Genomic DNA, 27,330 nt, shown 5'->3' on the forward strand with positions numbered 1-27,330 from the left:
GATATCCCATTTGTCATGGCCATATTAATCCCCTTGCTGACCAAATTAAAAGTAAAAAATGGTAAAAATGTAGAGAAAAAACCCTAAATTCAATGAGCAGGGCTGCCATGGTTCTAGAAGAACATTACCAGAGCCCACTTTCTTCCTCACACACACTTTCTTGTCTGATRACGAACCACAACTCTTTGATACAGAAAATATTACTGCATCCAGGTCCTACTGAATACAAAGCAGCTGAGGGGGTGAATAACAGCCCTGGGATGGTGTTCAGGTCTCCTCATCACCACTTAATGACCCAGACTGTCTAATTGCATCTCTCAGCAATTTTGGAGGTCAGTGGGACAGGACAGCTCACAAGTGCTTGGGCTCTGAAGCAATAGCCACCAATAAAATGAGATCAAAATGTGATCAGAATTTCCTCCTTTGAGGAAAAAGGTMATTCCATGGAAAATGTGTGAACAGATGGCTTAAAAACTTTTATACTGATAGGTGCTTGAAGCCAGCTTTCACCAAATCACCAAGAAAAGATAAAACACTCTTAACATCCCTACTTTTCTGTCAGTTTTGGCATTTTATGGGCCTTTTAGAAGGCAAAGGCCCAAAACAGCTCCTCCATGGAACCCTCTGCCCCAGCAATGCTGTGCCCAGAGTTCCAACTTTTCTTTACCTTCAGTCCTGGGGRTCCGTCTGTGCCGTTCTCTCCCTTGGCACCCACGCTGCCTTTTTCTCCCTGAAAACAAAGCCATTTAGACAAATGTACAGGAAGGATGGGGAGCAGATTGGGTTATCATTTTCTCAATTTATCTTCATTGTACATGCAGAAGCAAGCAAAGCTCTGCTTTTACCCATGAACACATCACATTGCCCAGGTGCAAATGGGGCATTTTTGAGATAAAAATGAACCTTTTGGGTTCAACAGTTTGGCTGTGGGTGGTGTGTTCAGCCATGAAGCTGGCCCCAAAACCATGGAACAGAATCATAAAACCACAATGTTTTTTTGTTGGAAGGGGTCTTGAAGACCATCCAGTACCAACCCCTTCCACCATCCCAGGTTCCTCCCAGCTCTGTCCAACCTGGCCTTGAACATTTCCAGGGATGGAGCAGCCACAGCTTCTCTGGAGCATCTGTGCCAGGGGTCAGCACCCTCACAGTTTCTCAATCTTTTTTCCCCATCAGGGGAGAAATGTTTCTCAGCCTGCCCCAGCTGAGATGTGGTGCCAAGAAACCAGAGAGCAGAAGATGCTGCATCAGATGGACACAGGGCAGGACATACCTTGGGGCCCACAAGTCCTGGTTCCCCAGGGATCCCATCGTCACCCTGATGAAATGAAATATAAAAAATGAAATACACAGAGGCTGTACACACCCACAATGTTCCAACACATGACTTGACCTCACTGGATGTTGCACAGACCTGAAACCCACTCAGGTGTGCAGGAGAGCTGCAGCAAGGAGCCCAGGAGGCACCAGCGTGGTTCCCCTGCTCCCACCCASCCCTCCCACCTCCCCTGCTCATGGAGAGGTGAGTGAGCATCTTCCAGCATTTGCTTACAGCAGACCCTGGCAAARGTCTTCTCCCACCTTCAACAGAAACTAAATATTAAATCCCTTTAGGCTTTTTGGGTCCCAAAGACCTCCTGTAAGCTGCCACCCATCCTCATAGACTCGGTCACAAGTCACCAACACCCTCTGCCACAAGTGGTTTTTCTGGTTTCATTTGTGCTTTGTTGTTCTCCTGGAGTAAAASCACTCCATGGGTGCTGAACAGATTTGTTTTTATGACATTTTAAAGCCTAATTCTGGCCAGGAAAACACCCATGGCCACATGTGTTTCGGGGCAAACCAGTGAGAGGGAAAGGCTGGGCCCTGTCAGTGCTTCGACTTCACTTAAAATCAGTGATTTATCCACGGGGAGAAAACGTGGAGAGCTTGGACATGTGAATCTCTCAGAGTCTGCAATGCCACACCCAGGCAGCATTCCTGGCCCTAAGAGCGGGCATTTCCCCCTGTGGGGCTGCAGTGCTGCCATTCCATCCCAGGAATTTCAGAGCCACCCCAGGGCCCCTGGGCAGAGCACACCCTCCAGGCACATCTTGGTTCATTGAATTCCTGCAGAGAAAGGGCTCAGGACCCATTGCCTGGCTTGGCATTTGCTGTTTTATTCTTTGCTGGGCAGATGTGGCTGCAGTCCTGGCTCACTGGTGGAAATGAAATCCAAGCTGCAGGCACTGCCCAGCTCTGGGGGAGCACAGGGGAAGGGTTGGAGTGGACAGCCCCAGCTATGGCTCTTACACCAGTCCATGGCAATGATTTCCCTAGCCAAAGAAAAAAAAATAAAAAAAAAAAAAAAACCACCAAAAAACCTACCCCCCCAAAAAAAAGCCAAATTAAAAAAACCCAAAATAAACAAAAAAAACCAAAAACCACACCTCAAAAAAAACCTCCCCCCCAAAAACCCAAATAAAAAAAACCCCAAAATAAACAAAAAACCAAAAACCACACCTCAAAAAAAAACCCGAAAACCAGCCAACCAACCAACAAAACCCACCCCCACCAAAAAAAACAAACCCCCCCCCAAAAACCCTAAACACCATTTTACCTTTTTCCCTTGGACACCAGGCTCACCCTTCAAAAGCAATGTCAGCAGAAAAGAAAGAAATTTAAGGGCATAGCATAAAATAAGGCCAATTACATGGATAGTCAAAATTAATTGTAAAATTAATTGTAAGATAAAAGCACTTGGCTCGTGCTGATCATATTTTCCCCCCTGAAATGCAAGAGAGCACATTCCTGCAGCCCAGCAGATTCCAGCCCCCTGYGGCTCCCTCCACTCCCATTTCCAGGTTTGAACATGGGCAGTGGATGTGAGATTGAGGAAATGACTCATTCAGACATTCACACCCCCAGTCGATGCCTTGGAATTTTATATCTGATATACACAGAGGAGTGCAAGTCCAGAAAAATGTTGGTTTTCATCCCCACCTCTCTCATGAAGCATTACTTTGAGAAATCATGTTAACATTAGACGGATTATCACCCACCTTTGGTCCTGGAGGTCCTCTGGCACCCTGTAGAATTTAAGAGTGGTTGGTTCACTTGTCTGATAGCAGAGTATAACCTGATAAAAACTCTCTAACAGTACTTWAATTCCATTTAAAAAAAGACACACATTGTCATCTTCCCTTACAAATACAGCTGTATTTGCTCTCTGTGCTCCCAGTAAATGATATCCTTTTATGGCTCATGTGTTTTATATATAATAAGCACCTTTTTATCCAACATAGACYGTAACAAATTGGAGTTACAATACCAGGTGGCTTCAGAGTGGCAGAATTCAGGACACAGGATAACCACATCCCTCCAGAAGAGCCAAGGGCACACAAAAACTGGCCTCGTATCTCCCCAGGGCGCAGATAGCCCTGGACAAACATCCATTTTAGGGCTCCTATAATGTCATGTGGGGTTTTTTTGGCCTCCATAAGCACTGACCCAAACCCCCTCGCTGCAGTGAGGGTGAGGGGCACACACACACATTGTTCCTGGGCAATACTGACCATGGCTCCATCCTCTCCTGGCTCGCCTTTAAAACCCTGAAAAAAAAGTCCAACATTAAAACCATTACCTACATTAAAACCATTACCTCTTGCTCTCCAACACGCTCAGCAATAATTAGAACGTTCCACTGCATTATGCTTTAGCCTATTTTTTTAATTGAATAAATTGCCAGTGGTCTTCAGATTAGCAGCAGCTCATCCAAAGGGATTGGGGCAGAGATCTCCGGGTTCTCWGAGTCACACCCAGCACCTGCAAACACACACCCGGTGCAGCTCTTTGCTCCAAAACTCCAGATGGAAGATTCCCCCCTGCTCCCCTGCCCTGCACCCCAAGGCTTTGCCCTGTGAGCAGCCCCTGGACCCCGGGTGGGGCTCAGGCTGGGGTCCCAGTGGCCGTGGTGGCAGCACAAGGGAGGGGACAGCCCTGACCCTGCTCTGAGCTCGGTGTCGCTGCTGTCCTTACAGGGGAGCCTGGAGGTCCTCTTGGGCCATCCTTTCCCGTGTCACCAGGAGGCCCCCGGGCACCTGGCGGTCCTGGYGGACCAGGGGGGCCCGTGGCTCCATCTCGACCTTGATCACCCTGGAAGAAGTTCACACAGACATGGTGAGAGGAAGCACTGCTGGCAAGGGGTGSTCTCAGGGCGTCCACAACACATGCACTGCACCCCTGGGTCACCAGCACCCTGGCTCTGCTGTCCCACAGGAACTGAACTGCAGCTTCCAGCTGGGAAAGCTGAAAGGGAGCTCATGGCTGATTTRTGCCATTTGGGTCTGGTTCCACAACCAGGATCGTGCTCAACGCCTTCCAACGAGATTTCATCTCCTCGAGCCCTTGCCCTGTGACTGTGTGCAGGGAATTACCAACTCCACAGCACCCAGAACAGCCCAGCCCCACACCATGCTGCAGGGAGCATGCACACGCTGCCACAGYGCAGAAAAGCACACTGAGAACGTGGCAGGGCTTGATCTCACCATTTACACACAGCCAAGGTCACACACCAGCACCCTGAGAGCTCACACCCTGTGGATTTTGGGTGCAGAGGACCAGCTGTGTCCCTGGGGCTGGGCAGGGCTGGTGGGTGCCACTGCCAAGGGGAGCATCCCCTGGGGCTCCAGGATGGACATCACTCCCARCCCCTCTCCAGCCCCAGGACATGGTCCAGCCCATCCACAGCACAATGGGAAAACCTCATGGAATGGAGCCTYGTAAATCTTTTAACAACATCTGGGAGAGTCACCACCGAGGGAGTCAGAGGGCTGGGTTTAATATGAGGCCCACTTTCRAACCAGGGACAAGTGTGGGATTTTTCAGAAGTCCTTAAGTGACTTAGCAGCTCAAGTCCCATGGCCTTTCAGCAAGATCGGGGCTCCTAAATCACTTGCATCATTTTTTAAAAAACCCAATTGCAAATGCTGAACYCTGCAACCAATTATGTGAAGTTGAGTCTCCCACTGAATTTTTCCTAATTACAGTGTCACATTTGGAGTTCAAGGGTTTTGATTACTCTAGTTTTATTGTGCTTTATTTTACAATACCAGCACTGTTCATATCAACATTTATAGGACTTTGTTGCTTGATTCCCAAATCTCACAAAGAACCAAATGCTAAAACCCGTTAGTTTTATGTCTCCCTATTTTGAAAATGCTTGCCCCCTAAATTTCAATGAGGTTTCACTCAAACAAAATCCAGACAAGCATCTCTAAACACAGCCGAGGCAGTGGCAATTTAAAACAGCAACAATGCACYATCAGCCAGAAAGAAAAAACAAAAGCAGCTCAGAAAATCACAGCAAACCAGTGGCAGCAGATTCGGGGTCTACCTTGAGCACTCGCCGGCTAAAGACATGYTGATCATTAGCCAGAAATCCGTGATTGAGGTGGGGGAAAACCATCTGTATTCAGGGAAAGTGGGAGGCAGAGGAAGAAAGAGCAGCAGTTTAAGATGAAAGCACAGCAGAAGTGTGAATTTTACAGGCTGTAGCAATATATAACAATTTTAATATCTAGATAACATCTTGATAGATTAGAAAGGAACAGCCTAGGTAGCCAGCAGTGGTGGTTTTAAGGTTCTGGGTACCCTGGAGCTTTGTAAGCAGGGCACAGACTGAGCTAAACAAGTATTTTTTCACCAGTTKACTGCACAATAGGACATTCAAAGCAGATGGGGCGAGGATTCCCCTACTGCAGAATAAAGAGCATTATTCCAGTAAACCCCATAGGGGATGATATATCCCAGCATATCCCTGAGACCAAACACTGCATTTGTTTTCAGAGGCTCAAATGAATACTGATGTATTCCCAGACTGCAAATTGCAGATAAATCTCCCAGATTTATTTGATGCAAAAACAATGTATTTAGACTGTGTCAGTAGTCGTTGCTATTGTCTTTTAGCCTTTCCACTCATCTATCTGGGGAGAAGCAGTGAGACATTTCCTTTCCTTAGGACACCATGTGCATCTCCCTTTCCCCACCCATCCCTGTGCACATCCAGAGGAGAATCAGGAGGGTGGAGTGAAGCCACAAGATACCCTGTGGGAGCACACAGCAAAACCTCCATGAGGATTTTTGGAGGTTTCTATGGAAAAAACCTCTTGTCCAAATAGCCAAGGAGATTTATTATAGATTTATTATAGATTTATTATAGATTTATTATAGATTTATTATAGATTTTTATAGATTTCTTATAGATTTCTTATATTTATTATAATAGCAGACAACCCCAAACCTCAATTCTGGGGTAAATATTACACTGGCAAGTGCGATATCTCCTGCCCAGCCTCACAGCATGGACTTTTTAACACCACAAATTTTTGCCAAAATGACAGGGCAAAAGTAAAGTCAGATAGGAAAAAACTTGTCAACCCTAGAAAATAAACCCCTACCAAGGATTTTTTCAAGATATAGAGAGAGGTTTTAACTGCTATACTCTGTGAAATGCAGCCATTTTTGGGAAGAACAGCACTGAAATACTGAGAAATTGAAATTAATGGGGACACAGRACACTTGCACTTGGCCAGATCCTCCAAATACTACAGAAACCACCAAAAAGACCAGTGAGAGCAAAGGGTTTTGTGGCAGACAGAAGGGACACAGTTTTCTGGTTCATTGGTGTATAAAGATGCCCAGGAGCATAAAGGCGGATTTTCATAAAAGCCCACAGAGCAAGAAAGTAACTTTTTTTCTTATCCCTCAGACTGGTGAACATCATCCAAATAAACACATTCCAAGCCCAGCCCTGCCTGTTTCAATGGAAAATTTGCATTTGCTCTGAGGCCAGACACACCATATCCCACYAAATCCAGCCATCACAGGTTTAATTTTAAACAGCCCCTGTTACAGATGGAACCAYGAAAGGTGAACAAATTTGAGGGATATTAATGAGGCATCACCCCTGGTTCTAGAAACACCCAGGCCATAGAGAGCCAGGCTCCAGGAGATGGGTTAAGGGTGATGGGGTAACAGGTTTCTGCTCCACACTTCCCAAAACATCTCGTTGCAAGGCTGGGCTAAGTGGTCTTGGGTCTGACTCTGTGTAGCAACAGAATATTGGAGCACAGAAACCTTGAACACTGGTGATTTCCAGCTTTAGAGCCTCGGTTCAACCATCTCAACATAACTCTCCAAAGTAAGCAAATCAAAAAATAGAAGTATCCATAGGTATCTGTTGGCTGCCACAGAGAGCTCTACAGGATGCTTCCTGTGCTGAGGTTATCTGCAGTGTGAGCTTGGCAAGAGGCTAAAATTCTGCAGAAAATGAGGGAGGAAAAGCTCCTGCTGTGTGTGCAGGTGACTGCAGAGCCAGTTCAGCCCTGCCAGCAGCTCAGGGTGAGGGAGATTCTGGAGCCATCTCGGTCATGGACAGGCATGTGCCACACGGGCACTGCAGGCAGAGCTTTCCCCTCCCCAGCTGAGACTCATTTTCTGCCTCTGAGGTTCATTTTCTGCCTCTGAGGTTCGTTTTCTGTCTCTGGGGCTCATTTTCTCCCTCTGAGGTTCATTGTCTGCCTCTGGGGCTCGTTTTCTGCCTCTGAGGTTCATTTTCTGCCCCTGGAGAGCAAAGCCATCACTGCTGTCACAGGCACTGCTCATTGCCAGCCCAGATGTGCCGATGCTCCTCAACACCTCCATGTGTSTGATCTCCTCTGTCAGTATGAACCAGATCCCCCAGCTCGGTTCATAAACCCAGAGCACTCAGCCAGACAGGCTCAGGGGGCCAGGCTGGTTTATAAAGGCTTTTCCAGGGGTGCAACAATGCCTTTGATTGTCAGAGACAAGCACGGGCACAAATACCGGGGCACAGCTGTCCCAGCCTGGGCACCACCCTGCTCCAGCTCCCTCCATCCTCCCCGAGGATCTGGGGATGGATTTCTCCCTGCAAACACACTTCCATGTGTTCTGTCAGTGCATTTGGGCTCATCCATTCCCCATTGTGAGCAGGTGAGGCTGCACAGCATCTCCCTCACACTTTCTATGAGAATGAGCAGGCAATGACAAAGATAATCCTGTGTGATTTCCTTCCTCAGCTTTCCAAAACCACCCTCCAGCACCTGACASCAGCACACTCACAATAATCTCTGTTTTCACCCAGGGTTTGTTGCAGAAAGAGGAGCAGTGCAGACATGAACATATTCAGTAGCTAATCCTGAATTGGCAGCACCTCACTGCCACCACAGACAGTCCCTCCAAAGCCACCCCAAGGATTATTCCCWTGAAATCCATCATTCCTAATGTATTTTAGTGGTCACTGACACACACTGCCCCCATTCCATTCTATCTTCCATTTACGAGGAAGAGGGCCCTGGATACAGTCTGAGTTATTTATCTTCCCATTGATGCAGTGAGYYGCATTGACACATCTTTCAAAATCCRCTAAACAAAGCCACCACTGAAACTTGAGGAATAAGATAAATTAAGTTCAGAAAAAGTAATCTGGACCAGATGGTATCAAGAAGTTTTGCCTCCTATTCACAACCCCGAATGTCTGAAGACTTTAAGGAAGCTATTTCCAAAATCAGGCACGTGTTTTTAGATCTATTTGTGCATGGTTCTGCCAGGCTTGTTTCTCCCAAATTGTTTTTGAGTTTTTTTCTCACCATTGTCATAAAAAAAAAGAGTAATAAATAAATAAAAAAACTAAAGCAAAACCTGGAAAAATGCTGATCTGAACAAAAAAGAAAGAAACAATAAAAAAATCAATTCTTGGTCGATGAAAACACAGTACAAGCGTTACCTTGAGAGCTGGCACCTGCAAGTGCAGACAGAGCCTGTCCCAGAGCATCTCCTGCAGCAGGAGGAGTTCTGCWGTCCTGCAGAGCCTTTGGAGCCTGAGCAGCACCTCCTGAGCCAYCAGCTCAAAGCCATCCACAGCCAAGGAGTGCAATCTCTCGTCCCTGTGCTGCTGGATCACCTCTTAAAGCCTCTTCAGAGCGCGTGGGTGGGCTCAGACAAAGTGAGACCTTACACCGAGCCCCTCCTCAGCCACATGGGCCATAAATCTATCTGAGAAATTTTAGGGGCTCTCTGAGCCCCAGGGTGACATTTCCAAACACACCCAAAGAAGTTGGGAGCTGCTTCAGAACATGAYACCAACTTCATAAAGTGATTTTACAGCCTCTAGGGGAATGAAGAAAAAATGTCTCTGAGGCATCTCTGCCTGACATTAACCTCTTGGGCCCTGGTTATGTTTCCAGCAATGATATCTGGCCCAACTGTTGTGTGTCAGCTCCAAAACTGGCCTCCTACAGTGATCTGCACACAGGATTTCCAATGTATCCCCACTGTGGGGTTTCCAGCAGGTGCCCATAAYCCACACCTCAGAAATGCCTCTGTGACAGAGCCAACACCTCCCATCTCATCCCCAATGTGGCCCACATCCCCCTTGTGTCCCATGGAGACCTGTCCTGTTTACTTCAGTAAATCTCAACTTAAAATAGTTGAGCTTCATGAGAGCCATTTCCCAAAAATTCCATCAATTTCTGTACGTTATACCAAAACAGTTTTCCCTCTTCATGGAGTTACTTTAAACCCTTTATTTTCAGAGGCAGCCKGGATATCACCCATGTGCCATCCTTCCATCCTGCACAGCTCTGTGCTGGACTCTCCTCTGGTCCCCAGCTCCCATCCCCACATTCTGGTGCTCCAGTGCCAGCAAATGAGGAACACAGCCTCAAGAGAAACTGTAGGAGAAACATGGGGTCTGTCTCTGGTACTGGAAGAGGAAATCGGGGATGAGAAAGTTCACAGAAGCAAAACCCCGCATGAGATCATCAAAGGTCTTCCTTTTCCCTCGTGGCCAAATTTWGGAAAACCACCCCCACAAAGAGCTCCAAAGGCAAAATTAAACATTTCCACAACTGTTGCCATACTGTTTGCAGCAAGGCTGAGCAAAGCTTTGTTTTGAGAAGTGACTAAACCCAACCAGATTTTAAAATAAATCAKCGTGCTGTGTCACCACTCACCCTTGGGCCGATGTCTCCTGCTTCCCCCTGCAAATCAGGACAAAGAGTGAAGGGTCAGAGTTCAAATGTCAGCCCTGAAGGACTGAGCACAGGGTCAGCTGGAYGTGGGTACAGCACACAAGGAAGTGGCAAGAATCCTGCTGCTTAAAGTATTTAAAATGGGGGAGCAGAAGGGTTCGAGACAGCACAACTGGCAGGCGATGAAACAGATAATAAATCAGAAATTGCAGTTTGTTTCCAGCTCTAAGGCTCCCCTAGCAACTGCTGATTCCTTCACATGTGAAAATTAACTTCACTTTCAGTGATGACCTTCTTTGGCTGCTCTGATTTCACGGGTGTCATGCAAACACAGAGCGATGGAGCCCAGATCCCTGGGAGGAATGAAAATGGTTTTGTGCCACTCTCATCATCCTTAGGGGCTTACCAGAATCCTACAGCACAAGTGAGCTTTAAGGCCATACTTCTTCCTCCCACTTTTTTGCAAATTCTTTCTGCCCTCCCCTTCCTGTGGCTTTTCCAAGGGCAATGTGAGAACCCCCTCTCACAGCTCCACATCCCAACAAAACCCATCTGGGATGCTAGGAAAACCTGAATTTGAAGGAATTACAGCAAAAGGAGGATACACAACTGCTTCCCCAAAATCCACGAGTTAACACAGCCTTTACCTTCTCGCCTTTTGGTCCTGGAGGTCCCTGCAAACACACAAGATGGATCCAAATTAAGGAACAGCAGAATCATCAACGCACGTGACATTAAAAACAAGGAGATTGCATCCAGCAATTCACAAACCTGAGCCACATTCTCTATTATTTTAAGGAATATAGTTGCTATTTTAAATTGTGCATGGCTTGACATGAGCAGCACTCTACCAAAAAGCACCCAGGAGGTGCTGCCTGCTCCTGCCAGAGAATGGAGAAGGAACAGAACGGGGCAGGCAGTGTGACAGCAGCTCAACAGTGTGTGACTCTAAAGAGATGCAAAAGATATCTCGAGGTATTAAATCACTGCTAGAAAAAACACATGCTCAGCATATCATTACAACAATTATACATCTGTTTGAAATAAACAGGAGGACGGGCTGCTTTCTTTGGCCTGTTTGCTGAAGGCACCATTCATCTTCCCTCGGAGCAGCTGTCTGTGAGGCAGAGACACCGAGAGCTGCACTTTGATGTGTCTGCTCTGCGTTTGCCTTCCAGCACAGAGAAGTCCCAAAGCTTGGTCCCAGCTCTGTGTGAGCTGCAGTGGGACCCGGTGGGATGCAGGGGGGAAGGTCAGCGGAGTGGCCGGCAGTGTCCACGTCCCCACACCGCCTCCCTCCCCCTGTTCATCCCTGAATGGCCAGCAGCCCTTCCTGCCATGGAGCAGACCACAAACAGCCTGCCTGGAGTCTGCCTGTGTGATAAAATGGCTTTGTCGTTGAGATTTGCCCATCCTCTCCCTTGGGGTGTCGCTCCTGCCCTGCAGTGACCCCCAGCCTGGGTTGCAGGACCCTGCTCTGGGGTCTGACTGAGCTCCCAGCAGCAGATTTTGCTCATAAAAGCCAAGCCCTGAGCTGGCCCTGCCTTCTTTTCTTGTCCAATGCTTATTTCTAGATTTTATTCACGTTYGTTCTCCTCAGGGTTAGGATAAAAACCAACCATAGCAATGAACAGCTATCTCAACACACTCYGGATGGAAATAAATGTCTGGAGCTGCTTTTCCATTGCAAACACTGAATGAYTTTTACCCACTTGGTTTAGGACCAGAATTAAAAAAAAAAGATTTCATATGGGGCCCTCTAATGAAGGTGGAGGAAGAGAATGGGGTTTGGAGACAAAATCTGGAGCTGTGACCTTCTGTAGGAACCATTCAGTGGAAGGAATTAGAGCTGGCTGGGGTTCAATTAGCATAAAAATAAAAAAGCCTGTGTTTCTGTAAAATAAGGAAGAAAAGAATGAAGCACCTGAATATCCAAAGGGCTTCCAARCAAAAATGAAGTCAAGAAAACAGCTCATAAATTAATCCAGTCTGTTCCAACAAATATTTCATAGACACTGGGCCCTGAGTTCTCAGCTCAGGTCCTTTGGAGGAAAACGGAACCTGCTTTGGGATCAATTATTTTTATGGTATCACTCGGTAGTGCCAGGAGCTCACAACCAAGATCACTGAATTTGCTCTTTGAATGTGCTACTGGAGTTTATTCCCCAAATTTGGCCAGATGCCCAKCTGCAGCCTGTGCTTGCYGAGCTGGCTCAGGAGGGGAAGAGGYAGATGAGATGAGCTGACAGGTAAAGAAAATTTCACCTCCTGTGCTGGCCAGCCCTGGCTCAGAATTCAAACTTGCATGGAATAATTYTCCCAAGCAGAATTTTCTCTCCTAAATAGTTATACATGTAGTGATAAATGAGTAATAGTTGAGATACTGCCTATTCATTGTGGAGCAGCACAAACAAAGACATGTTATATTTGGCACTTAGTGCTACTTACTGGTTTGCCATCCAAGCCAAGAGGCCCCTGAAAAAGGAAGAAAAAGAAAGTATTATTAAAAAAAAAGAAAAAAAGAAAAAAAGAAAAAAATTATTTACAAACATAGCAATATCAGACATGCTCTAAAAGAGACTCTACTTACATACAGTACAATCTTTGGCTATGATTCTATGGTTTACCTAATCCTTCATCCATGCAATCCAGCAGGAAGGTTTCACAGAGGTACAGTAAGAGGCATCAAACAATTTGCACAGTGTGAAGGAGCATGAAAGGAAGCGACAGGATTAGTGACAGGGATAAGGTGACACTGCTCTGGCACTTCTCCTGGGACTCCCTGAGGTTTTTAAAGTCAAAAACAGCAGAAGCAAAACATGCCTGATTTGGTTAAACTGAGCAGATCCATGAGTGATTCACATCGAYCTTGGATCTGAACCATTTATTTTTGCTAAAGCACTCTTTTATCTATCTTCCCCAGGTCCTCTGTTTCTAGGGCTGCTGCATCGAGTGGAAAATGGTTAATTCCCCAGCATTTCTGACATTTAAGCCCTTAATTATCACCAAATCACTGAATGTATTGGGCCAAAGGAAGCCTTGCTTTCGATAAGGGATGTGTGGAGGGAGTGCAGGTGCTCTAAGGCCAAAGCTGTCCCTGTCAGCAGCTGGAGATGGCTCACTCAGGGATGAAGAGACACGTACGAGTTACTGTAAATCCCAGAAAAACTGCATTTCCACCTTCTACAAACTTTCCTCAGGCCTTCTGAGGGGACACAGCACGATGGTTGTGAGCCAGCCAAGCCCTGGGTCACCCCCAATCTCCAGCGTGTGCTCCGCAGGGCGAGGATTTGGTGACTGTCCCTGTGACAGACCCCAGCCCAGCACCACAGCACAGCCAGATGCTTCTCTGGAGAGCCCAAACCCAGCCCTGCCCTGCTCTTGGCACTGCCTGTGGCAAATTCAAGRGCTCCATCTGCCCCTGCTCCCTCCTCCACCTGCCCTGCATGTGTGCCCTGCGTGGTGAGATGAAACATCTCCCATATCCAGCCCTGGATCTACCACAGCAAAAGGAGTTTGGACATGGTATAATGCAATTCTATAGCACTACAGTTCTCTGTATTTCTTAAGGAAGTGATTAGGGTGAGTATTTTTGAGTTTTCCTTGTATCTCTGATGGGGAAATGGAGCAAAGAGGTGAAGATGGAACAAGAGGAGGCMAATGGCTGCATTAARAAGAGCATCCTTCYRGCTCACATTGATAAGGAATAAATGKCCATTGATAAGGAATWAATCAGTCTGCAAAGCTATGTCAATGTGCTCTGGAACATGAAACTCTGAGGAATGCAGCTCTATGAGGAAAAAGAGGTAAAGCCATATGACCGAACCCTGGGCAGGGCATCAGTAACCCAGCTGGGTTACGAGAGCTGGGGGACCTGGACAAGAGAAGCTCCCTTGAAAATGGGGATTTCTTTACACCCTTGAGATCACTGAAGTGATCAAACTCACRTTATATTCCTCAGGTGATGTGTATTTTTTTYYYMWWAGRRAWYMAMMRKKSMMYWMMRSYWMSMMMYKRWWAWWAAAAAATACAAATAAAGCAGTTGTGCCTGTTAAAGCAAAAGCTTGCAGGTCACAACCAAACTACCAAACACCACTTCCATACTTTCTCTCACCTCCATTACTGAGATTCTGAAACCTGGGAACAGCATCAGATTTGTGAAACTTCTTTCATGAATCTATGATTGTTTGAGGTGATTCGTCTGAAGCTCCTGATGCAACTCCCTGACTTCCAGAGGACAAGACGTGGGATCTGAGCAGAGAACTGGCAGCACATTCAGCTTCTCAGAGGAGTAGAACTCACAGAATTATTTTTTTTTTTTGTTTAAATATAAAATGCCAGTTCTTCAGCTTTTAGCTATTCTTGTATCAGTCCACAAAGAGGCATCCAGAAGGAAAAACAATGGCCTATTCAGAAGATGTTYGAGGGAAAGCATTTAATGCTTGAGAGAAACAATATCCATCAGGGCTCTGGAGGGGCTCTTGGCCAGCCATAACACTGAATGGACAAGACTAACACAGAATTTTAAATGTCTTGTTAGTCTGGGATGGAGATTTAATTGACTCTGCTCTACCTGCCCAGCCAAATGTCTGTGTGAGCAAGGCAGGGTTCCCAAGAGCAGCCAGAGAATTTCCAGGGTACAGCAGAAGAGAATGTCTGAAATCTGGGCTGCCTGAATTCACTGCCTGCAACTCTCAGAAGTGTTGAGATCTTTATTGTCTTTCGTTTGAATTGTCCTCCATGTCATTTTAATTAGAAATGAAGCAATCTCTAATTTATTTGATAAACAAGGAACAGGAAAACAAGTAACCCTCTATTCCCCCACTCAAAAACCATCTCAATGGAAGTTTTCACTTTGAGGGGATAAAAATCACTTCCTCTTAAGCTACCAGCAAAGGTGTATGAAAAAGGAGAGGTTTTGGGACATCCCAAGCAATAGAAAGCATCTCAGTGGCTTTAGCTGTGCTTTTTGTCCAGGGAGAAATTTCACTCGTGCCTTCACCCACTCCTGATCACAGTCCCTTGCTCTAAATCACAMCCAATGATCCCACTTTACACAATTYATCACTCACTGCAGCAAGAGGKGATGACACCTAGGACAAACCTGATGCTTTAAGACAAGGTAGAGGGAAAACTCAAYCAATTTCCCCCAAAACATAGTTCTGACCAAATCCATCACTGCTGTGGCTGAGTGGGACAAAATCCATCAATCATGGATGCTTTAAATCCCACCCCAGCTGGTGAGCAACTCACATCTCCCTTTCTGACCACACACCAGTCAGGACCAGCTGTGTTGAGCACCTGGCCAAGCAGCTCAGTGGGACACCCTCCCCRTTTGAAAAGAAAAACAGTTGCAGTCAGTTCATAAAGAAAATCCATCTGCAGCATCTGTATGGAATTCCCAGTTGCTGGGGCAGGAGAAGCTGGGTAAGTGGAGAGAGCTGGAGACACAGAGGGGAGGGATAATTGCAATTACACACCCTGGTTTCACCCCTCACAAAGAGTAACATGGGCACAGGTGTTCCTGCAGGAATAATGATCCATGGTGATCCATGGTGATCCCATGGTGCATCCCCTGACATCCTTGGCTGAGGACATCATTTATATATTGTAATATATGAAATCCATTAATGATGCATTATTTAATGATATATAGTTACACCTTGATGCTGAGAATGCAGACATGGGTCAGATAAGATGTTGAAGCTTGAGCAGAGCTTGTTACTACACCATAAAATCTTGATGCATGCCTCAGTTCTGCCACACAACATTTCAACTTCAGAGTAAGGGGCTACATTCTGATGTGTTTTTAAACAAGTTCTGATATATTTTTCATTTTATTTCACAGTAGAGGCTCAGAAATCTTGAGCTRCAGCACCRAAATGCCATCTGTCATTGGAAAAGYGAGATTCACYCATTGCTGAGACCAGCTGAAGGCTTGAGAACRGTTTTGTTCTCACCCAAAAGGGAAGATGTGGAGCTTGCGAGCTCTGGCTCACACACAAAAGCTCTTCCAATAAATCAGAGGCATTTCCCAAATCCATCACTCACCTCTGGCTCAGAGCAAGCCCAGGTGCCAGCCTGGCTACCTGGCCCTGTGCCGTGCCCTGCTGTGCCCTCACTGCTGCTGGCAGGGGTGGCCCYGCTCTGGCAGAGCTACAGGAATTTAAAGGGGGGAAATTTCTAGTGAAAACAAAGCCAGAGATTATTGAGAGGACAATCCTGAGTTGGGAAATCTTCTCTCATGGTTATTTTTAATGTTTCCTGCTCTGCTAAAWATTAGCGCAGGGGTCGGAAGGAACCCCGCAGTCAAATTTTGACAAATTCAAAGGGCTGCCTTTCCACGTCTGTCTCTGTGGTTTCAAAAAAGGGGTGGAATCTTATATTCTAAGGGATGAACAAAAGAGCATGGCAATATTTTAGTATCCCTGCAAAGGGCCCTGGGTCATGTGCAGCACAGGCAGGGAGCAGGGGCCATCCCCTCCTGCCACGCTGTAAATCCTGCAGGCGGGACAGTCTCTGGCCATGCGGTTCCTCGGCACATTTCTGTGGGACAAAAAAAGCTCTGGCAAAAGCTGTGGCCAAGGCTGCCCTGCCAGGCCCGTCACAAGGAAAGGGGAGGAAGGCAGCCAGGTTGCTGTGGCTGCTCCCAGCTTCCCAGCTGAAGGGAAAGGGAAGAAAAGGGACTGAGAAACAAAAAAATGAGCTGTGAGCCCTCTAAATAGAAGCTGAGAATCGCTGACACTGACAGTGAATAAACTGAGTCCAAGAGACTTGCTCTGGGTTGTCATCTCATCCCCASTTACTGCTGCCCTTCCTCCCTCCCTGAACTCCTCACTGCAGAAGGTTCACAAACCCTTATAAAAGAATTCATTTCTACTCCATCCAATATAATCTCTACTGCACTAATCATTTGTACTTTCAAATTATTAATTTTATATTAATATTTTATTATTTTTTTATATTTATAAAATATTTATATTAATATTTTATATTAATATTTATTATATTAAATTATTAAATTATTGTATTAAAATCTCTATTTAATTTATTATATCTTATTTATGATTTATCATTAGTATTTTTAATGCTAAACAAATTCATCCCTACATTTAAAAATTTGTCAGGAGAATGAAATTGGTCATACAAAGAATTACCCCAAGCACACTCCACTCACTGCTGTGAGCCTGGGTAGGAGGTTCCTCCTTCATCAGCCCTGACTTCTGAGTCCCTCATGTAAGACCCCAAAATCACATCAGTCTGAAGCATGACATAGCACTGGAAATATTCCTACCAGGAGCTGTCATGTTGAAGCATTAAGCTCATTTATATCATAATAGTTTAATATTTAATTTTTATAGCATAGAGGGCTCACTCACTGGGATGGGGTTCCTGCACAGGGGAACAGCCCTGCACTTAAAAAGAAATCATATTCTTAAGCATGAACATGATTATGAGCAAACCTTTGCTAACAATTTTCTCTGGTTTTTTTCAGGCAAAGAAAGAATTTCAATATTGTCCAACACGAATTCCCCTTTGCTCCACAACTACATGCAAACCAGAAACCCACGTTTGCTTACAAGATGATAGTTTTTGCATTGTTCAAAAAAAACCCCAAAACCAAAAYCCAAGCAGCTTCTACAATTTTCTTACAAGCACTAAAAGGCAATATTGATGAGACATGATTATTTTTCAAAGTTTGCAAGACTAATTGTTTCCCTTTGGAAACAATTTACACATGCAGGCTGCATCCTGCATGGCCTTGGAGCCGGGCTCTCCTTGCTCAGCTAGGAAACCCCAATCTTTTTATGAGGAAGGGCATTTAGGGGTTCCCCAAAATCGAATCTCCTGCCTGTAATGTCCAACCCCAGTCTTGTGGGGGATGCCAGAAGATGGGGCTGCTCTGGGTAGCGGGATGAGCTGAGTCCCCCTCACCCAACTGCAGCAACGCTCAACCCTCTCCCACATTACTTTCCAAAAAGGAACCCTGAGCACGTCCTGAGCATTGTCCACAGAATCTGGTGGGGCACAGCATCACCAAACCCTCAAAGGCTCCTCTGAAACTTCAATTTCTTCAGAGRGAACCATGTCCCACAGCCCAGGCTGGCAGCAATAACCCCCACAATGGAGGTGTCAGGCAAACGATACAGAGCAGCCTGGTAAGAGCCAAAAAAACCAAAAATCTCTGCAAATCTGTGCTGTATTCAAAAAAAAAAAAGATCTGTCCACAGACTGCTGGGAGGCCTCTGCCCATTCTTTGATGAAAACTGAGCAGAAAGGAGCTGTAATTTGCTAAAAACTTCACCCCTAATGCAAACCAGACGGCTCTGCAAGGGAGCAGCCACCTCGGAGGCCRCGCTGGTCCCCCCGGGCATCCTGAGCAGAGCTGGCCTCAGCAGGGACAGCCCATTGCCCTTCCACAGGGCACCAACGCCTCCAGCACTTCTGAAATCCTTGGGAAACAAACAAACARACAAAACCAGARAAACCAACCCCACACCCAATCCTCAGAATGCTTTTGGGGCAGYGCTGGGCTCACTGTTCAGCCCCTCCTTTGCATCGCTCACCAGAGCGCTCCAGTCCCCAGCTGTGCTCCAGACACATCAACCACATTCTGCAGGGTTTCAAATGGAGATAAGGGACCTTTTTCCCTGCAGGAGCTGCCTCTTCCTTAACCACAAGATGTGCCTTCTTCTGTCTGTGCACAGAGCTTCCTCTTTGTTTCGGGTGTCTTCTCAAAGATGCTCAAGAAAAACATCTGGAACCAAATCGAAGGCTGAGTGGTCCAAAGGGGTGGAAAACAAACTGTGGGCTGGAGCTGCACAGGRCACTGCTTGGGTTTTTGAGGAAGGTCACTTGGAGAGGCCAAGACAGAGCCAGTTTGTTCACTTGTCCCAGCACAGACTGGTGTGGTTCCTGGGCAGACGTGCCAGATCACCATCACTCRCTCATCTGTGCATCACATTGCACCRGYTTTGTTCCAAAACAGCAAAGTGTTTTTCTGGAAGAAAGAGTCCCCCAGCTTCTCCCAAATTCTGAGGCTTAAATGAGTTCCAYGTGTTCTGTGCAGCTGCTTTCTTCRAGCATTTGATGTCCAGTTGGGCTTTGGATGTATTTTTTTTAAATGTCCACCTCTGAGAGAGGAGATGACCTCTGAGGTGGGGATGCAATTTTTAAGCAGATAAGCAATTGTTTTGGAAGAATATTGGTGTTTCAAGCAAACGCTTCAGCAACTTGCTGCCTTTATTTTCTTTACTCCCTAGCATTATTCCTGGTTGACAGCTTCTGTTTGGATCACCTCTCTTTGGTGGTTAAGGAGAAAACTTCTTGGTTTTCTCAGTTTTCCTCTGCCTGGACACCAAGCCTCTGCACCACAGGGCTGGASCCAAAAGTGCTGGAAACAGAGATGCAGATGCAGCAGCTGCACTCAACACCCGAAGCAGGGAACCAGAGGAAAAGCAGCACCAGAAGCCAGAAACCAAACACCAAACCTCTGTCCTGCCTGTGCAGTTTGGGCTGCAAAGTTCTCCCCTTGCCATCGCTGTCAGCACCTTCTCCTCTCCCTGTCCAGAACCACTGGAATGGCAGAGGATAAACAAATGCATCTGCAATCCCTCTACTGGGTGGGATTGAAGACAACTTTTTATTATCCCTGTGGAAGAATTACCTCTAAATCAAAAGGAAAATAAGCTGCTGCCACGAAGAACTGGTCTTCACAAAATCATTGTTGTTTCCACATCAGAGAGCCAGCAAATGGATGTAGCAGGAAAACACRCTGGATCTGCTTTCCCTGTTTAAAGAGGGTTTTCCCTCTAGGCAAATAATTATGTGAATTGGCCACAAAAATRATATTAAAACAAAACGAAAGAGACTGGAACTACAAAATTTGCCTTGTAAAATGAATGTTTGTTACTTCTGTCTTCTGGGCTCTAACTGGGAGAGGTATGTGTGCAAATGGCTTCATGCACAGGAGACACTCGGTGGAGCCTGAATATTTACGAGTAAAACATGAAAACRAACACAGGATCCTAAATTACAGTTATGCCCTTGATTAGCCCAGCTAAGAAAACAAATACCTCACCAACAGAAGCCTTCATCACACCACAAAGTGTTTAAAAATATCTAAGTCTAGTGATGCACAACCAGGAGATGTACAAGCAACCGTGTCTGTGCAAGAGCTACCACCCAAGCTCTGGAAAGCAACTGCTTACTGAAAAAAAAAACAAAACAAAACAAAAAAAAAAACGGGAAAGTTTGGGATCCACACAGCCCATGAGATCTGACCACATAGTGTGGCCTCACATACCTCAGGTGGGTTTGCTGGCAGCCCTCCTGAAGGGTTAAAACACTGMCTGCTGCTCAGGTTTGGGCACAGAGCAATCCCAGAGTTGTAACCCTGAGTTGCTCCTTCAGTTCTCCTGCAGAAGTAGCTTGTTATTAATGCCACATTTGTTTTTCTGGTGTTGCCATTTCCAAATGCCTGGTTAAGTGCAGGTCTTGGAGTTTTCTGGTAAGAAAGGAACCACAATAGCGTGGAGGAGCTGCCACCAGGAACAGACTTGGCTGAGGCATGTGTTCCTCATTTCCCACACATCATCCTGTCTGCATTCATATTATTTTTATGGGTCACACACAAAAAACTTGTGCAGACCTTCCCTAAGTTGTCTACTAACTGAAATTCTTAATTGCTGAGGGGACAAAACCCTAAACTCCACTGTTTATGGCCAAGGTCTAGAGCTGTAACCAAAGTCACTGTTCCAGTGCTGGTTTTTTATAAGCCAGGGAACCATCTTGCCTTCTACACGTGCTTCTTCAACCCTTCTCACACACATCAGCCTAGAAACACACATTTGGCTTCACTTTAYGTCTTGAAAATTAATTAAAAGCAGAGTTTTATCATCCTTACCAGTTGATTTCTGGCTGACATTACAGCTGACTTCAGTGGATAATTCTGGATTTACAACACTGCAGCCAAAGGAAGATATTAGCTCACGGTCCAAGGCTCCCAAAATAAAATTTTCTGAGGRTGCTGACCTGCTTAGCTCCAGCAGCTCCTTAGCGTGAGTTGAACCGTAAATACATGAGAATGGCCTGTACAGGGGTATTTCAGTTCCAAATGAGCAATTATCCCCCAAAATGCAATGCCAGCATTGAGCAATGCCTGTGCTGTGATTCTCTTTTACCTCAAGTCCATTGATGGATTATATTGGTGTGGGTACCTGCCATTAGAAAAGGACACTCAGTCCTGGAATTGGGGGATGGTTTGGGTGGGAAGGAACCTTACAGACTGTCTGGGTCCATGGCAGGGACAGCTTCCACCAGCCCAGGTTGTTCAGAGCTCCCTCCAGCCTGGCCTTGGACACTTCCAGGGATGGGGCAGGGACAGCTTCTCTGGGCAATTTCTTCCAGTGCCTCACTGCCCTCACAATAAATAATTTCTTCCCAGTATCTGATCTAACCCTGCCCTCCGTCAGTTTGAACCCATTCCCTTTGTCCTRTCACTCCAGCCCTTGTGAATAATCCCTCTCCAGTTCTCTTGTAGCTCCTTCAGCACTGCAAGGCTGCAATTAGGATGCTCCTGTTCTCTTTTCCAGGCTGAACAAYCMMAATCCTCTCAGCCTTTCCTCACAGGAGAGGTGCTCCATCCCTCTACCTACCCTGGTGGCCTCCTCTAGATTCACTCCAAGGATCCTGTCCTTCCTGGGCTGGGGCCCCAGAGCTGGATACTCAATGCTGAATTATTTTCAGTAATGAGCTGCATTGCTTCTAAGGAGGCAGAACATGAAGCTTTTCCTCCTGCCTTCCCAAAAGGCTCCCAGAGCTGCAAGAGATGGCCAGGACAGCCCCTGGTATTTCCAGGCAGCACACGAGTGATTGAGGAAATTCACAAAGCAAACATTAAACACCGGAGGAACAAAATGAGTAACATTGCTCAACTAAAAATAAATCCTARTATTCTAAGGGAAACGGATCAAATAGGAGACAACTCTGTTTCATATCATACTTTTCTCCTGCAAAGCCTCTTCCCTGCTCTGCTTTCTATTAATGAAGACATGCACATGAAGTAATTCTCCTCATTAATCAACTTCATTCCTTTGGTTTCTTCCCACTGGAAGTGACAACCTTCCATTTGGGATGTCACGTAGCGGTGTGGCTGAGACTGATTTTAGGGATGAGTAGCAGAGGCAGATGAAACTCTCAAGAAACAGAGACTTTGGCTTCAAAAGGCCTCTCCAGTAAATGGAGAGAGAGAAGGGAATGAGTTCTGGTGAAMCACAAAGGCAGAATCTCACTGGGAAAGAGGAGAAATATCATGGAGGAGAACAACYGAGTAGTTTGAAGGCAAATATGGAACCATCCCTGCATGGGGCTGGGAGAGAGACAGGGGCAAGGCTGCTAAAAATCACTGCACAGCCACTGCTTAGAATCACAGAATCATTCAGGCTGGAAATCACCTCCAAGATCATCAAATCCAATCATTAACCCAGCTCTGCCAAGTCCACCACCAAACCAAGAGCCACCTCCACACCTTTTAAATCCCTCCAGGGACAGTAACTCCACCATTTCCCTGGCAGTCTGGCCTAACTCTTCACAACCCTCTTGGTGAAGGAACTTTTCCTGATATCCAATGAAACAGCAGTGCAGGGCAGAGATCCTCCTGCTCCAAAAGATCAGCTCRAAGCCTGCTCACAGTCAGCTCTCCCATCTGCTCCTCATTTTCTCTTTTTCCTCCTGCCCTGCTCACGACAGCAGCCCCAGCCCCACCAGGACAAACAGCCCTGCCCTGCTGGCAGCACATCCAGCACGATGCTCCAGCCTCAAGAGCACAGCTTGGGACTCATCCCAGGGGATCCCGAGCCCACAACCTGGACCTGCCCAAYAAGAAACACATTTCCATCCTTGTGGTGGCTGCACATCTGCTTTTCCTCTGCTGCCCTGGTGCTGTGTGGCAGCGCGGCTCCTGCCTCACCTCCTGCCCCCGGTATCAAAAGTTTAACTATTATCTGCAAAATCCTTGTCCTTCTGTCAAATGTGGCTGAAATGAGCCRAGTTCAAATGTTACAGGGGAAAGAGGAAAGAAGGCAGACCCACACATCCTTACACTGGAATTCAGGCTGAGGGAGGTGCTGTGATCAGCAGGATGTCAAAAGCAAATCAAACAGGAGCAGRAGAGCAACAAATCCCAATATCCTTCACAAATGTTATGGCAATGTTATTAGGATATGCCATAGGGCTAAAAATGGAAACTAAATCCTCTTTGGGGTTTCAAAAATAATAATAAACCTACAGAACTCCATAAAGGAAAAAACTRTTTCTGCTGTAAAGTTTTATTGTAAGACCCACATCTCTCCCCTTCAGATGTTAAGTATAAAAATATTGAAATCATCTCATAGAAGCTGTTTYCTCTTTTGGCCCCATTTCCAGAGCTGTGGGTCACTCCATCCCTTTAARGCTTCCTTTGCTTGCAGCTCAGTTATAAATGAGTAGCTCAAAGCACTGCTGGCCAAGGGATGAATGTGCCACCACAGACCACTTAATATCCACCTTCTACTCTGCATTTTCACCACATCCACCTCCTSAAACAGCTCAGAGTTTATTTGATCACCCTGAAGGGAACTAAATAATTAAACTCATTTGAATTTGCAACTGGATTTAATAAAACCTGTCCATATGCTTCTGCTGAATTTTACTCCCAAGCYTGCTTTATGTTTCATTTCCTCCTTCTTCAGGTATACATCTTACTTTGGAAATGCAATTATCCTCACCTGTTTATTAGATAACGCTAATTAGTGCAGCCACAGCCGTGTGGATGTGGTAATTCAGTGTTTTTTTGGGTTCAAAGTCAGGAATAAGACCAGCCCCACAGCTCAGCTGGACTGCAGGGGGGTGGAGAGAGGAGGAAAAGCCTTTGCGTGATGTTGGTGCCATTTCCCAGGGAGGATGTGGCAGCAGAGCTGAGGTCACTGCCAGTCCCTGACACCACCCAGGAGAGCTGGAGCATCACCAAAATCGCTCTGGGGGATGTCCCTGGGGCAGGGGTGATGCTCTGTCACAGAACAGTCCCATTCCCTCTCAGAGGTTGTGCTTTTCAGACCTTACAGCTGAACCACAGGGCTGAGAGGGACAAACCTGCCATGGGGGAAGAAAGCCACCCTAAACTGACATTAAACACCCCATGGGAGTGAAATCTCACATCTTAACTTCCAATAAATTAAACCCTTAATTCCAACAGACCCCTGAGGTGTCAGCGCAGCCTCCCGGCTCCAGCATCCCCGGGGCTGCTGCGGGCAGGAGCCGCCTGAGGGAGACAAACCCCTTCGCTGGACAGAGCCCGGATTTCTCACAGCCTCCCTGCTCTGTCCTGGCCACAAACTGAACCCATCCTCATCACCGCTGGAGTCCCGAGCAGCCGCACATCAGGGATGCAGCAGCACGGGCTGGTCCTGCACCATGAACCCATCACCCACCCTCCCTCTCTCGGGAACGCMGTGCCCTCCCCAGGGAGCATCCCAGGGGTCCAGGAAAGGGAAAAACTGCAAACAGTCCTGAAATTCCCTTCCCATCTGCCTCTCTTGAGCTCCTGACACACACAAAACTCAGTATTGTTTCTATGGTGTCTGGGTAATCACAGGGAACCAGGCCAGGGCATGTGGTGGCAGAGACAAGGAGGGAGTTTTCCAACATCCTCATTCAGGAAAAAAATTTTTAAAAGACAAAAATGGAAAAAAAAAAAAAAAAAGGAAAAAAGGGCATCAACCGAGGAAGGAGAAGGCTAAGAACAGCCAAGTAACCCCTTCCAGAGCATCAGGCAGTGCAGGACTCACTGCACCCATTCAAAAAGCAGAATCAGAGATGGAAACTCTCTCTCCACGCTTTGAACATGGAGAATTCACACGGGGCTTTTTACCACCCCCTTCCACCAAGTGTGTGCTTGGGAATCCCTCCCTGATGAGCTGCTGAGCCCCTTGGAGCTGGAGCACTGTGGCCATCCATGTGCATTGATGAGGATGAGGAGAGCCAGCCTGGAAGCTGAGGTTTGGGGTCTGGTCACAATAAGATGTCCAGCAGGACATCTCTGTTTCCAGGGGGAAAAAAATGGGTATGAGCAAATGAGGATTTATCCCAACACCTGAGGCTCTTTCACCAGTGTCCTCAGATTCGGCCTCTTACAGCTCTAAGTGGGACAAACCCCAAAGCCTTTGCTCACTTTGCAGTGCAGTGAATTCTTGGGCAAGCACACAACCATGAAAGGACTCAAATATTTCATCCCTATGAACATTAATGGAGAATATTGCTCAGGCTTTTGAAATTAAGGCTAAATTCCTCAAAAGCTATTGCTAATGAAGAAAGAGGGAAGAAAAGGGAAAAAAAAAGAAGCTTGAAACAGGCAAAGAAAATCAAGCATCATGGAAAAAGCTGGAGAGGACCACAGAGAGCRGATTAGAAAAGAATAAAATAAAAGGAACAGTGGAGTTACCGGGTAACCATCGCGTCCTGACTGCCCCTGTGGRGGGGAACAAGGGAGAGAGGTCAGTCAATGCACCTGGAGCAGCTTGGCATCACATGGCAGCAGCAGGACACGGGGCATGGGCTCTGCAGCCAGCCCTGCCACTGAACTCCTGGGGAACTTTCCTATCAGAACTGTCACATCTAAAGTGTGTTTGCCCTGGATTTTGATCTCGTGCTCCCCTTTGGCTACTTACCAAGGCTTTGGCCACCTTGTACCCACCCCTGCTGCTGTGCCCAGCCCCTCTGCCCCCGAGGCCGTGGATTTTCATGGCACACAGCGGATCCTGGCCATAAACCCRCCCTGGGATGGGGGCACCAGGAGGAAAGGAAACCCTCGGTGTTGGGGACAGGTCGTGGAGACTGCAGCTGCTGAACCAGCGGCCAGGACAGCAATCACTGAGTGTCACACTCCTGTTCCAGCAGTTTATTTGGTGAAGGTTTCCCCTGTCACGTCCATCACCTTCCTTGCAGGTGCAGCTCTCCCAGCTCACACCCAAGCTTTGCTTTGCCATGGAGCAGAAAGCGCAGCTGATGCTGGGGGAAAGATCCTGCTTGAGCTCTTGCTAACAAAGCACAGCCCGTTCGGGATATTTCCCCTTTTCTGCTCTCCCGKGAGGCTCCCAGAGGCTTTCACAGCCCAAGCTGCCATTGTGACCCTAAACACGGGTTATGGCAGCGTGCTTGGGCACAGAGCCGGGGCCAGGCTCTGGCAGCCCCTCCACACCTCACACAGGGTTCTCCCTTTCCCTGAGTGCCCCTGCAGCTTCAATGCCTCCTGCAGCACATCCCAAAACAGCCCCGACTTCAAGAACTGCCTGTTTAACCCATTGCAGGCTGGGGATAAAGTACAGGGAGATGTTTATGGAGAGCATGGCCCTGGAGCACACAGACAAACAGCAAACACTCAGAGCGCCCTGCCCTCCTCGCTGCTGAGCTCCCCAGCCAGCACCAACACAAAATGTGTCTGCTAATATCTGTGACTGTGAATCTTTAATTACAGTCYGTGCTAAGTCTGCATTTCAATCGTAGAAATTTCCTACCCAGCATGTTGTTTTAATACACTCCAAAACAGAGGGTTCATAGCATATCTGAGCAGGACACTCCTTACTCACAGACAGGACAAYCAATCATCCATCAGCCACAAATCCTGCACCACAAATTCTAATAATTTTATATGCATAACTAACTTATGACAGCCAAAAGAATGAAATACCAGAACCACTGCTACCAGGGAACAACAGAATTGAGAATACAGTTAGAGCAGTGCGATGCTGTACATGTAAGAAGTAATCAATTCCTTCTGGCCTAAATCAAGAAACAGAAGAAACTAATAAATGCAGTCCCGTTGAAATAAAATAATATTGTGGTTCTGTGGGTTCTAGGACTTCTTTTACACTATGCTTAAAGAAGTCTCTGGCAAATACTACTTATGCTAAAAAGCAGGATTTAAAAAAAAAAAACAAAACAACAAAACCAACAAACAACCAAAGAACCCCAACCAAACCAAAAATTAACTAAACCAGGAGTTGTCTTTCAAAGAAGGGCAGGGGGAAAGGAAAGGAAAAAAAGGTCTTGTTTGTGTTAAATCTCCCCTGTGCTCCGTTTGCAATTCAATAGTGCCGTGGGAACCAGGAAATGAAACCAACTAGAGACAAAGAAAAATTAATAGTGCACCATATGTTGCCTATGCTGGATCGCCATAATAAACGTGAGCAGACAGCACACGTGAGGCTGCAGCACAGCTGGCTGCGTGTGGGCTGATGGCAGCCCTGAACACAACCAAACAGCC

The 27,330-nt window shown here is 46.6% G+C and overlaps 1 protein-coding gene across 1 annotated transcript in view; it reads right to left on the minus strand.

Moving 5' to 3' along the window:
* Positions 1-27,330, minus strand: part of COL23A1 (collagen type XXIII alpha 1 chain) — a gene marked incomplete at its 5' end in the record, with an annotated part of 168,830 nt that overhangs the window by 11,597 nt on the left and 129,903 nt on the right. Inside the window, 10 exons of the mRNA XM_057373721.1 lie at positions 668-730; positions 1,274-1,318; positions 2,600-2,626; positions 3,042-3,068; positions 3,555-3,590; positions 4,018-4,134; positions 10,014-10,040; positions 10,679-10,705; positions 12,480-12,506; positions 25,510-25,536. Coding sequence (XP_057229704.1) covers positions 668-730; positions 1,274-1,318; positions 2,600-2,626; positions 3,042-3,068; positions 3,555-3,590; positions 4,018-4,134; positions 10,014-10,040; positions 10,679-10,705; positions 12,480-12,506; positions 25,510-25,536 — 423 coding nt within the window. The remainder of the gene's footprint in view (positions 1-667; positions 731-1,273; positions 1,319-2,599; positions 2,627-3,041; positions 3,069-3,554; positions 3,591-4,017; positions 4,135-10,013; positions 10,041-10,678; positions 10,706-12,479; positions 12,507-25,509; positions 25,537-27,330) is intronic.

The sequence above is a fragment of the Malurus melanocephalus genome, unplaced genomic scaffold (assembly GCF_030028575.1).
Source record: "Malurus melanocephalus ecotype Western Australia unplaced genomic scaffold, MMel_1.1 scaffold_205, whole genome shotgun sequence".
Taxonomy (NCBI): domain Eukaryota; kingdom Metazoa; phylum Chordata; class Aves; order Passeriformes; family Maluridae; genus Malurus; species Malurus melanocephalus.